This window comes from Siniperca chuatsi, linkage group LG22, assembly GCF_020085105.1.
Source record: "Siniperca chuatsi isolate FFG_IHB_CAS linkage group LG22, ASM2008510v1, whole genome shotgun sequence".
NCBI lineage: Eukaryota > Metazoa > Chordata > Actinopteri > Centrarchiformes > Sinipercidae > Siniperca > Siniperca chuatsi.
This window is the reverse complement of record NC_058063.1, coordinates 16887552-16899392: the sequence shown is the minus strand read 5'-3', so window position 1 is coordinate 16899392 and position 11841 is coordinate 16887552. Positions and strand designations below refer to the sequence as shown.

General features: G+C 37.6%; 1 protein-coding gene and 1 long non-coding RNA gene across 3 annotated transcripts; one reads left to right on the top strand and one right to left on the bottom strand.

The window, feature by feature from the left end:
* Nucleotides 1–22: 22 nt before the first annotated feature.
* LOC122869732 lies at nt 23–2189 on the top strand. Of its 2 annotated transcripts, none has more exons than XR_006376395.1 (2): nt 23–237; nt 2003–2189. It is a non-coding gene; the product is annotated as an uncharacterized LOC122869732 (long non-coding RNA). The 2 variants fall into 2 exon arrangements; XR_006376396.1 differs by having other exon boundaries at nt 23–328.
* LOC122869730 (autotransporter adhesin BpaC-like) lies at nt 1028–7731 on the bottom strand. Its single transcript, XM_044182992.1, has 11 exons — nt 7497–7731; nt 5521–6020; nt 5185–5373; nt 4959–5054; nt 4267–4399; nt 3902–4104; nt 3566–3754; nt 3342–3437; nt 2686–2818; nt 2405–2539; nt 1028–2280 (listed from the first exon to the last, which is right to left on the bottom strand). Exons 2-11 carry the CDS (start codon nt 6016–6018, stop codon nt 2237–2239), a joined length of 1716 nt encoding a protein of 571 aa, XP_044038927.1. The 5' UTR covers nt 6019–6020; nt 7497–7731; the 3' UTR covers nt 1028–2236.
* Nucleotides 7732–11841: the final 4110 nt, after the last annotated feature.

Sequence of the window (11841 nt, the reverse complement as noted above, 5' to 3'; positions counted from 1 at the left end):
AGAAAAGGGATTGATATAAAGATGAACCTGATTAAGACATTTTGGCGATGCACCTTAGAAGATGAGCAAGGTGATATGTCACTTCCGACCACCATCTTTGTTTGGCAGAAAAAGTGACCTACCTACTGGGTAAAGGGAACGGTCAAAAACGTCTGCATTATGCAGCCCACTGATTTTTTTTCTTCAGTTGGACAACGTTAGTCATTGAGGTATCGCGAAAATATCTTAAAAACACCGGTAAGTACTGCCAGATGACACGTTTGGTTTGTATTTATGAGAAAAAGCCCCGTGACAGATGAAGAAGTCTCACATCTATAAACGGTGAAAGGTACGCTGGGCCACCGTTAAACTAACGTTAAGTTAAGTCAACTAACTAACTTATGTAACAAGTGGGAGAGTTAGCTAGCTGAAATGTGTAATCTTGACATGTAAACAAGTCTAGTACTCTAGATGTATTTTCACCTGCAAAAATTACCTAAACCGTGCGTACTTGTTTTTTTGTTTTTTTTTACTTAGCTTAACTGTTAGCTGTCTGGGTAACTGAGTTGGCTAAAGAAACTGTTAGTTTAAGTAGTTAGCTAGCTATATTCGTTGCGTATGTTAGCCAGCGTTGGCTATGCTATATTTAACTATTTTGCTTAATTTTGATATCAGATATCATGTGGAAAACTCTTTGCACCAAATAAATATTCATGTCATTCACCAGAACTGACATAACTTATTAAGTTCAAGTCTGTTTTTTTAAAATAATTTTTATCATTTTAAAAAGGTAGATGTGATGTTCTGTGTTAACCAAATAACACTTAAACAGACCTGATTTTGTAAATTTATGATTAATTTAATTCACCTTCATATATTTCCCTCCCAAAATGATATATTGGTATGGTATGGTAAGCTCATTGCACTTCTGTATTTATAAATGAACACCAAAAACTTTGATTCGGCTAAAGGTTCAGATTCAGATCTTTGGATCTGCTTGTTGGTGATACAGTGCAGTGTTTACCCTCTGTTAATGCCACAAAGATAATCAGTTTGCCTAAAACATTTATTTCAAAAACATGTAATAATAAAACTCAATTGTTACAATGTGCAAACAACAATATTTGGTATCATATACAGTGTATAGCATTCTTTTCATGTGTACATGCACACACACATGAAAATATCAGCCAATGAAGGCTTCATTGTAAAGTCATTGTTGAATCATCAATAATACGTACATTCATACCAAAGACAATAACATAATAATAATAATAATAATAATAATAATAATAACATAATGCAAAACCACGTCTGCCATTTGCTGGCATCATTATGAGTGACAGGAGAGAGAGAAAAAAGTTGTTTCTTTATTTGTCTTGTGTGTGTGTCACAAGAAACATAACACATGAATGTAATGTGTAGTGACACACATAAAAGCAAAATATTTATAGTTCTTCATAAGGGCACATCTACCTATTCTGAGGGTAAAAGAATATCATGGCTAACAAAAAGTTCTTCATTAGTTCCTGAGCTTTTTGACACAGTTTTGACATTTATGCACTGTTGAAATTTGCTAACAGATATTTTCCTGGCATCACAGTTTAATAATTTGATGTCTCTAGGGGTTACCGTGGAGTTACCAAGTCATGAGGTTTTTGCCTGACAGTACTAATGTGGGCTTAAAAGGTAACAAGACCCCAAATTCAAAATTTATATAAAGCATGACATCTGCTGGTGAAAGCCAGGTACTGGTACAATTGATTTGGATTTGAAATAATGATTACTCTTAATGGTTGTAATTGTAATAGTGCCTCTCGTTTGTACCCCATTCTAACAATTCATAGATTGATTTACACAGGCAGAGAGTCAATGTATTAATTTATTAATGTATTAATTAATTAATTAATTCATTGAATTAAGTTACTTTAGGACAGAAATCCAGCAGTCCCATGGTTACAAAACAAACCAAAATAGATTACACATAACATTAAATTAAAACAAAAAATTATTTTACTTTCAGAGCCTATAACAGATGTGAAGGCAGTCAGAAGGCTGTAGAAGAGTCACCACCCTCCACCACTACTTTTACCTGCATGTGAGTTGATACAAAATTAAGCATGATCATAATAATCTGGGATGCACTGTATGTAGTGAACCTCCTGTGAGATCTTTAGCAGTTTATATTCAAAATCACATGTATATGAATAGGGAAGTTATAATTTTCTTGTCTTGACTCATGGGGGTTTCACTTTCCTTATAGCATGGCCAGACCTAGCACACCCACAGTGATCAGCAGAGCTATAGGGAAGGATGGGAGAACAGACATTTTTTTTTATTAGGCATTGTACAAACACATGTAATTCCCAGCACTTTTTGGATAACTTTGCTCTATTAGGAAAACAACCCTATCTCTTATGCTTACCTTGCGTCAGAGATTGCTGGAGTGCAATGGCGTGATTAGGGGTCGTAATCTCATTGGTGACAGTGGTGTTAGGATTTGCCAGGTCTATGAGAGGGCTCCTCAATCGGGTGAAGGGTTCTCCCAGATCCTCAGAAGCTGAGATCACAAGCAAAAGACAAAAAGATTGCTGATGTTTTTAGCACATGGGAAAATATTAATATATTATCTGTGCTGGTCTTAGTTAACTGATGAATGTGCACATGATGTGTGAGTGAATGTGTATCTTTAATATGTTAACTTACTGCTGTTGAATGCTCCAGTGGAGATTGCGAGCACCAAATTAGTTGTTCTAGTAGCTGGGGTTGGCACAGTGGCAGCAAATGTACACTGGATTGTGGTTCCATTGACCCTGCCCTTCACAGAGTTCACGTTCAGCTAGAGAGCAAAGACAGTTTAACAGGTGATGAACAAGACTGAATGTTCAGTGGTGGATTAATATAACCAATATTTATATACCATACAGATGGTGATGATTTGAATGAATGTTTGCTTTGCTATAGCTTGAGCAGCATTTTCAAAAAGGCTTTGTGTGGCATTTTGTGCATACTGATTGAATCATTGAATGTTAAGTGTCTGTTCAGTATTTGACGTGTAGATCAAAGGTTCATAACGAGACTAGATCAGCAGTATCTACTGCTGCTCATATAATTTTCTTACACAAATTTGAGTATTATAGTACAGTGTTATATGACAGGCCATTCATGTGTGCCATGCAGCTGCTATGAAGTCTTATTCATACTCTTGAGTTTAGTTTTTTTGGGGGGTGGTGGGTGAAAAATCCAACGAAAGAATAAAAAGCATGCACAACTGCTGGGAAAGTAGGCTCCAACAGACTAATGAATATATCCTCCTCACCCAGCTCTACCCCCACCACTAGTGTGAGGCAAGTAGAACTCACCACTCGCTTAATCAGCTTGCCATTGTTGAGGACAGTGCTGAAGAATTTAACAACACCGTTGTTGTTTGCACAGACGTATGTTGTGTCATTTCCTCCCTGTGGTGCAAAACCAGAAACGATAAAAAGAGCTTGTTTACACAGATGACTTCAAACAAACTGTATGATTGGCTCTGGGTTAGACTTCATGGTACTTTCATCTGTGAATGAATGACAACTCGACATACCAGTGTGCTGTCAGGTGACAGGGTGGCAGCGATGTAGCCTTGTGACTGTCCTGAGAGCCCAAACTCAAAGTTTTGACCGCTTAGCTGCCTGGCAGCAAGAAAGAAACATGATCCACTGGAGGGGTTGCAGTTAGAGGGCTCAGCCGCACAGAGCTGTTTGGTCCCACATTCTGCCCTAGAAAGAGGTGTCTGCAAGGGAAACGAGAAACATCTAAGTGGGTGGGAAATATGCTCTTTGATGAAGTTCAACACCATTAATGAAAGTGACTTTCCATGATCCTATTCTGTTCTACAGTATTCCACTATACTCTATTTTAGTTTTTTGGCATCACTGACCTGAAGAGCCTCCACTGTGGTGTTGGGCGTCAGTGGGGGAGCTGCTGTTGTGTTGTTTCCCACTGCTGTGTTGTTTGTTGCCGTTGTCACATTTGGTGCACTTGTGTTGGGGTTAATCTCATTGGTGACAGTGGTGTTAGGATTTCCCAGGTCTACAGGAGGGCTCCTCAATTGGGTGATGGGGTCTCCCAGATCCTCAGAAGCTGAGAGCACAAGCATAAGACAAAAAGATTGCTGATGTTTTTAGCATATGGAAAAATATTAATATATCATCTGTGCTATTTTCTGTGACAGTGGGTCTTAGTTGACTGATGAATGTGCACATGATGTGTGAGTGAATGCGTATCTTTAATATGTTAGCTTACAGCTGTTGAAAGCTCCAGTGGAGATTGCGAGCGAGAGAGTTGATGCTCTAGTAGCTGGGGTTGGCACAGTGGCAGCAAATGTACACTGGATTACATTTCCATTGACCTTGCCCTTCACAGAGTTCACGTTCAGCTAGAGAGCAAAGACAGTTTAACAGGTGATGAACAAGACTGAATGTTCAGTGGTGGATTAATATAACCAATATTTATATACCATACAGATGGTGATGATTTGAATGAATGTTTGCTTTGCTATTGCTTGAGCAGCAGGTTGAAAAAGGCTTTGCGTGGCATTGTGTGCATACTGATTGAATCATTGAATGTTAAGTGTCTGTTCAGTATTTGACGTGTAGAACAAAAAGAAAATTAAATGGAAGTATAGACATAGAAATAAGGTTCATAACGAGACTAGATCAGCCGTATCTACTGCTGCTCATATAATTTTCTTACACAAATTTGAGTATTATAGTACAGTGTTATATGACAGGCCATTCATGTGTGCCATGCAGCTGCTATGAAGTCTTATTCATACTCTTGAGTTTAGTTTTTTTTGGGGTGTGGTGGGTGAAAAATCCAACGAAAGAATAAAAAGCATGCACAACTGCTGGGAAAGTAGGCTCCAACAGACTAATGAATATATCCTCCTCACCCAGCTCTACCCCCACCACTAGTCTGAGGCAAGTAGAACTCACCACTCGCTTAATCAGCTTGCCATTGTTGAGGACAGTGCTGAAGAATTTAACAACACCGTTGTTGTTTGCACAGACGTATGTTGTGTCATTTCCTCCCTGTGGTGCAAAACCAGAAACGATAAAAAGAGCTTGTTTACACAGATGACTTCAAACAAACTGTATGATTGGCTCTGGTTTAGACTTCATGGTACTTTTGTCTGTGAATGAATGACACAACTCGACATACCAGTGTGCTGTCAGGTGACAGGGTGGCAGCGATGTAGCCTTGTGACTGTCCTGAGAGCCCAAACTCAAAGTTTTGACCGCTTAGCTGCTTGGCAGCAAGAAAGAAACATGATCCACTGGAGGGGTCGCAGTTAGATGGCGCAGCCGCACAGAGCTGTTTGGTCCCACATTCTGCCCTAGAAAGAGGTGTCTGCAAGGGAAACGAGAAACATCTAAGTGGGTGGGAAATGTGCTCTTTGATGAAGTTCAACACCATTAATGAAAGTGACTTTCCATGATCCTATTCTGTTCTACAGTATTCCACTATACTCTATTTTAGTTTTTTGGCATCACTGACCTGAAGAGCCTCCACTGTGGTGTTGGGCGTCAGTGGGGGAGCTGCTGTTGCGTTGTTTCCCGCTGCTGTTGCGTTGTTTCCCGCTGCTGTTGCGTTGCTTCCCGCTGCTGTTGCGTTGCTTCCCGCTGCTGTTGCGTTGCTTCCCGCTGCTGTTGCGTTGCTTCCCGCTGCTGTTGCGTTGCTTCCCGCTGCTGTTGCGTTGTTTCCCGCTGCTGTTGCGTTGCTTCCCGCTGCTGTTGCGTTGTTTCCCGCTGCTGTTGCGTTGCTTCCCGCTGCTGTTGCGTTGTTTCCCGCTGCTGTTGCGTTGCTTCCCGCTGCTGTTGCGTTGTTTCCCGCTGCTGTTGCGTTGCTTCCCGCTGCTGTTGCGTTGCTTCCCCCTGCTGTTGTCATGTTGTTCTCTGGGTTTGTTGCATTCATCATGTTATTTTGAGCATAGGTGCCCACATATATCCAGGACAGCGTCACAAACAGGACGGTGAGGATCAGTCTGTTGTCCATACCTAGAGTGGGTAGGGTAAGATTTTTCAGTTAAATAATATAATGGGACACTTCATCTACAGTTAGTTGCGTGGTAACAGATTGTATCAGGTGAGCTCTAGAACATATTTTAAGGCAAAATATTTTACTAAAACATAATACCCACTGAACATAGTCTATAAGTGACAGTTTGTCACAACACTGCATTCACAAACATTTTACAACTGTCCAGTGGTAAGCTACTCTCGTTGGGGGTTGTGGAGGAGAAAATACAGTAGGGCTGTCACTTTTTCCAAAAATCAAGTTTGAACGAATTTGAAATGACACGTAATTCCTTCAAATGTATTTGAATGCATTCATTCATAGTAAAACTCAAAGTGCTACAGTATTAACAAAATAGACCACACAACATAAAGAAAATAGTAATAGGAGTTACAATACCAATGCGCCGCATATCTTGCTATCTTATCAGTGATTGCATGTTCAGGCAAGAGGCCTGCTGAAGCTGAGTGTGCCGAATAGAAGGCTGTCAGACGAGGTTTTACACATGACATTGTGCCGCTCGTCTGGGGTGCCTCCTCTGCCTCACGTGGCTGGCAAGCTAGCAGGTGAGTCCACAGAATGTCGTTGTAGAGTGAGACAGCTGCTATGTACAAAGTCGACAAACAGCCTTACCTTTTGTTAGTTAGCTTACCATCTACGGTGTAGATACTTAGTGAAGTTTTAGAGAGCCCTCGGCTGGATCATAAGGCGAACTACTTCACACGGTCTTTTGCGCTTATAGATGGTAAATTTTGAATTCGCATAGGTCATTACAGTATATAACTTTTTCCCCATGTTCAAACGACTGTTCGATTTTTGAATAAAAAGTGACAACCCTGACATTAGATCTTACTAAAGAAGAACCATTTTTAATGATAGCCTTTTAATTAATTTTGCTTTGAGGTGTAACATAGTATACCATTTCAAAACCAAAACCTAATTTTATAAAATTATGAACCATTAATATATCATTGAGGTGAAGATTTATTGTATTAGACATGTTAATATATAAAATAATTTAACTATAGTGAATACATGAATGTATTTCTATTAACACAGGAAAGCACATGTCCAGCATGCAATTTAGCTTACTGAATTGTGAATTCTGTTAACTGGACAAAATTCTAATTTAAGATACAAAATACAAATATAAGATTATATTTATTATATTTTTTAATTAAATTTTACTAAAATACTCATAATTAACAATTATTAATTATTATAATTGATTTCTCTTGATAATTCAAATAACTGAAATTGTCATCAAGATATATTTTTTTAGAAATTGCAAAAGAAAACCTTTTTAAAAACAAGTTTGTACAAAACAATTATACACCTAAATGGGATTCAAAGAGAAACTTATATTCCATTGATTAAATGTACACCATATGTTATTCCGCCAGAAGTAATTTATGAATAGATATTAATGTCTTTCATTATGCATTGTTTTAGCCTACCTGTAGATCTTCTTGTCCTCGATTCAGTGATGGGTGAAATTGGGTTAAGAAGCAAAAAGATGTGCAGTTCCTTGAAATGTGTAGTTTTATTCTCAGGTGTGGCTTACAGGTGTACTGCTGGTACTTCTGATGTTCTTAACAGGATCCCAGGTAAAGATGTGACACTTGTTCACTCTTTGTCACTATTTAAACTAAGGGGTTGGGAAGAGTCAAGGTATCAGAGCCAAAAAAAAAAAAAAACTTCATTTGACATCATCAATGATGTTTTAGAGGGTGTGGTGGGGAATATGGGTTTGTGTTTGTGTGATGGAAACCACATGTGACTTTTACATATTACTTCCCTGAAGGCTCACAGTGCTCGTAACCTACCTGACTGACAAGGAAACAAACACTATACTGTGTAGTGTCTTCCTGGATAGTTCTCTTATCTGATATAACAGAAGCATAGTAGTGTCATGTAAAACGTCATGCTTTTTTATAATGACTCTAAACATGTAAAAATATACTTTTTATAATACTAAGGGTTTTAGGCTTCATATACTTTATGAAACTCCAGAAATTTGAGTGGACAGATAGGGCTGGGCTGGGTTGGTATATGAAACCAGTCATGCACCTGGTGACACAATGCCAAGAACTGGTTTATCAGTGGCAGTGCAAGCTCTCGTGTTTGCTTCAATATCTCCATTGTAACAGTTTCAGTGCTTATGATAACGACCCAGGTTTTCTGTCATTGCCAACAAACAAGTGTTGCTGCTGTTAGAGCAGTAAAACCAATTATATCATGTTCTAGCCTTTGTAAAAGTAGTAGTAGTAGTAGTAGTAGTAGTAGTAGTAGCTCTACATTGATACAAACTTGTGGTTTTTACTTAGGTAGGCTGTCCTAACCTTGGCAATGGTAGACTGTAGCAAACTGTGAAAACTGTGTCCTTTGGCTACAGTATAATGAGATGGAAAAAAATGCTGTGTATCGGGGGATCAGGAGTAACATTTAAGTTAACCAGCCAAATAGCTAGACACAGACTATCTTTAAAATGGAGTTTTAGGCAACAGGATATAGAAAAGCAGGAAAAACAATAATTCTTCTGCCTAAGTGCATACATTTCATACCTCATTGTGGCTTTATGCCATGTGAGGAATTATTTACTTTTTGCATTTGCTCAGGAGATTGTCCAACCTCTTGCACTTTGGAAAACCTCTTTGGGAAATGATGACTCAGTGCACAACAGTGATAATATGGACATAAGTGCAAACTAGAATAACATAAACAGTGATAATAGTGAAATTACATGGCTTAATGGTTATGAATATGTAGTAAATGTTTAATTGAACAGAAGAATGTTACAGACAAAAAAACTGACTCATATTGTGGCATGAAAGTCTCGGTCATGACCTCGCTGCGTTTGGTTGGCATGATAGAGAAGGATCTCTATTCATATGAAATTGGTCTTGTGATTTGTTTCAGCGCTTCAAGTTTGTTAGCACACACAAGAAATTGATTTTAAAAATGTATTTAACTAATAATATACTTAAGCAGCATGTTGCACCACAAATACATTGTCAATAAAGTGTTGTATTGCTACAAGGTAATAATGGAGAAGTCTATGCAGTACAGTATATGCGTCTAAAATTAACTCTTCTTTTCACAAATATGATTTCTTAATCAGGTGATTTAGGTTGATTTGAAAAAGGTAGACATTTTTGACATTTGAAAAGAGTTATTTCCAGTTTTCATTATCTGTAAAGCTCATTGTTTTTGTTTTTCCCCGTTTTCAACACAAAATACCTAGATTTTTTTAAAAGGAGCAGAGCAGATCACTGATTTTAACTTAACCGTGTGTGCACACATGTGCATGCGTCATAGGTGTGCTCCGGTAACAGCACCACACCTACTGTGTGTGTGTGTGTGTGTGTGTGACAGAGAGAGAGAGAATATCAGTATTTTCCTTTTTTAAGTATTTACCATAAGAAATAAAATAGCCTATTGCTGTTTGCAATATAGATGTTTCAAAGTGTAGAGGAACTTTATAATTAAAAATCCATTGTCCACATTTTTGCATATCCATTTTGTATTTAGTGCACATTGTATTAGTTTCCCTCTAAAACATCTGAGGGAGTTCAGTACATTGAAGCACTTTACTGAAAGGAACTGAGTTGATACACAGACATGAATAGCTGTTTGTTTACACTGTGCTAGACTACAGTATATGCAAATATATCTACCTAAGTCCTCCTTTTTCTCATTGTGTAAATATCCAATGCTGCTACAGTGTGTGACGGATGGTAGTGAACATTGAATTAGGCACGGTCCTTCATGTAGTGTATACACTGAATAAAAAATAAAAAATACTTAACAGGCAGCTCTGTCATGTGACTATAGTGTAGCCTTCATGTCAATTGCAATTTTGGCCAGTTCTTTCTTGTAAAACAGATACTTTCTAGTTCAATAAAGGTCAAATAGATATATTTTAAAGAAAGTGTGCCACTAAAAGAAATCCAAAACACAGTGTTGTGAAAAGTAGGCCATAGATATTTAGTTTTAAGGCAAATTTAGGTTGAGGGTCAGAAGTTAAATATTCCTCACAGTAGTGACATTCAGAAAATGTGTTCATCCGATCAGCAGAGTAATGCTTGTGCATGTTTTGTTACCTGAGCACCTATCAACACTCAAATATCCAAATCTCACTCTTTCTCACATCATGTCCAGACCAAACAAGGGTTGGGCATGATGTACTGTAACAGGTTTAGCTGACGCGAGTGTGCTGCCAAGTTTATGCAAAAATGCTTTACCGTTTGACTGATGCTTTTCATTGATCTCTTGCACTAATGTCAAATATGAAACTGAAACATACTGAAAAAATTGTATCAAGTCATGTTTGTCTTTTTCAAAACAATGAGATGCTTGTGCAGGGAGATAATCAGAACCTGTTTTTTTATATTCTTGCAGTATTGACTTTTTTTTTTATTCTAGTGTGTCAGTCTGCCTTATTCTGTCTACTTTCAAGATACCTGCACTTATTTCTAGAAAATTCGTCGAACAAGTTGATCTGTATCGGAAACAATCTTACTGCACTGGCAGATGTGTCAGACTTTCAGGGTTCAATAATAGACAAATGTTATGTGATAATGTGTAGATTATTTTGCAGTGCAGTATTTTGAGGTTCTGTTCTTAAACATGTTTGCAAAGCTTTAAATAATTATGACAATTGGCTGTGGTTGAAAAACTGTACTTTAATTTTAGCTCTCTATTAAAAAAATATGTTCTGTTGATTCGGAAGCAAAAGAAAAACACTGTAATGCAACAAGAACCTGTTACTAAATTTGTTTTATTTTGCGCTGTGAAATGTGAGATCTGAGGTCAGTCTTGTTTGTTAAAGGCTGGCTTCAAGAATAATGAAGGCATAAAAATCCAGCTCTACTTGTTCATCTGCATCACTGGCACATTGTGTTGATTTTCCCCTTTGGAGTTACAGTAATTGGTGTAATACAGATGTCAGGCATCTTGTTTCTCTTCTTCTCCTATCTCACTCTCTCAGTCTCCCTCCCACTTCTGATGAAGTAGCTGTCTTTGCCACCTTTCAATCAATTAATCCTGAAAGGCATATCTAACTGGTGTTCACAACCAGACAGATGTGATTGAATGGAATTCATGCATTGACACAAACAAATTTATAACCACAAAAAAGGGTCTGTGTTTCAGAGTACAGTGTTAATCATTAGTTCATCCTTGCAGAAAAAAATCACACATCCATAAATCTGTATGTGTACACACATTATAGACAGATAATATATAAAGAAAAAACTTGTTTCTGAAGCCCATGTCATACAGCATACAGCACAGTAAATAAATTATTTCACCACATCTGTGTTGTCAGGACAAGAGAGGTGTTAACTTATGCATAGCGAGGCTCAAGAAAGGTTTTGGAGCTGTGACCGTCAAATTTGGATGATAGAAAATGAAAAAAAGATCAGGCTAAATCTGTGTGGTCATTTTAGTCAACATAATTGATTACAAATGCATTTACTGAGCCTTTGAATATATTTAAAGTTTTCTAAAAAATGTTTTAAAAATGTTATTTTATCAAAGCAATACTTGAAGAATAGGACCATTTGGTTATCCCTATTCATTCTAAGATTTTGACCCTGAGAAGTCAGAACATGAGTGAACTTAATGTTTTTCTTCTGAATGGCAAGTTGCTTTACTTTATTGCACAATGCTTTACTCTGCTGTTTTATGACTTAAAACTAATTTTAATTACAATCTTCTCTACAAAGTACTTACAACTTATTACTAAAAGTAGATTTATAGGTAGAAGGCGTTTAAATTCTTAATTTCACCAATTAAGAT

Coding starts and splice junctions, on each gene's coding strand:
- LOC122869730 (XM_044182992.1), bottom strand. CDS start 6,018: ATGGACAACAGACTGATCCTCACCGTCCTGTTTGTGACGCTGTCCTGG. Junction 4,105..4,266: donor CACTGGAGCTTTCAACAGCT/GTAAGCTAACAT, acceptor TTGTGCTCTCAG/CTTCTGAGGATCTGGGAGAC. Junction 3,755..3,901: donor CCACAGTGGAGGCTCTTCAG/GTCAGTGATGCC, acceptor TTTCCCTTGCAG/ACACCTCTTTCTAGGGCAGA.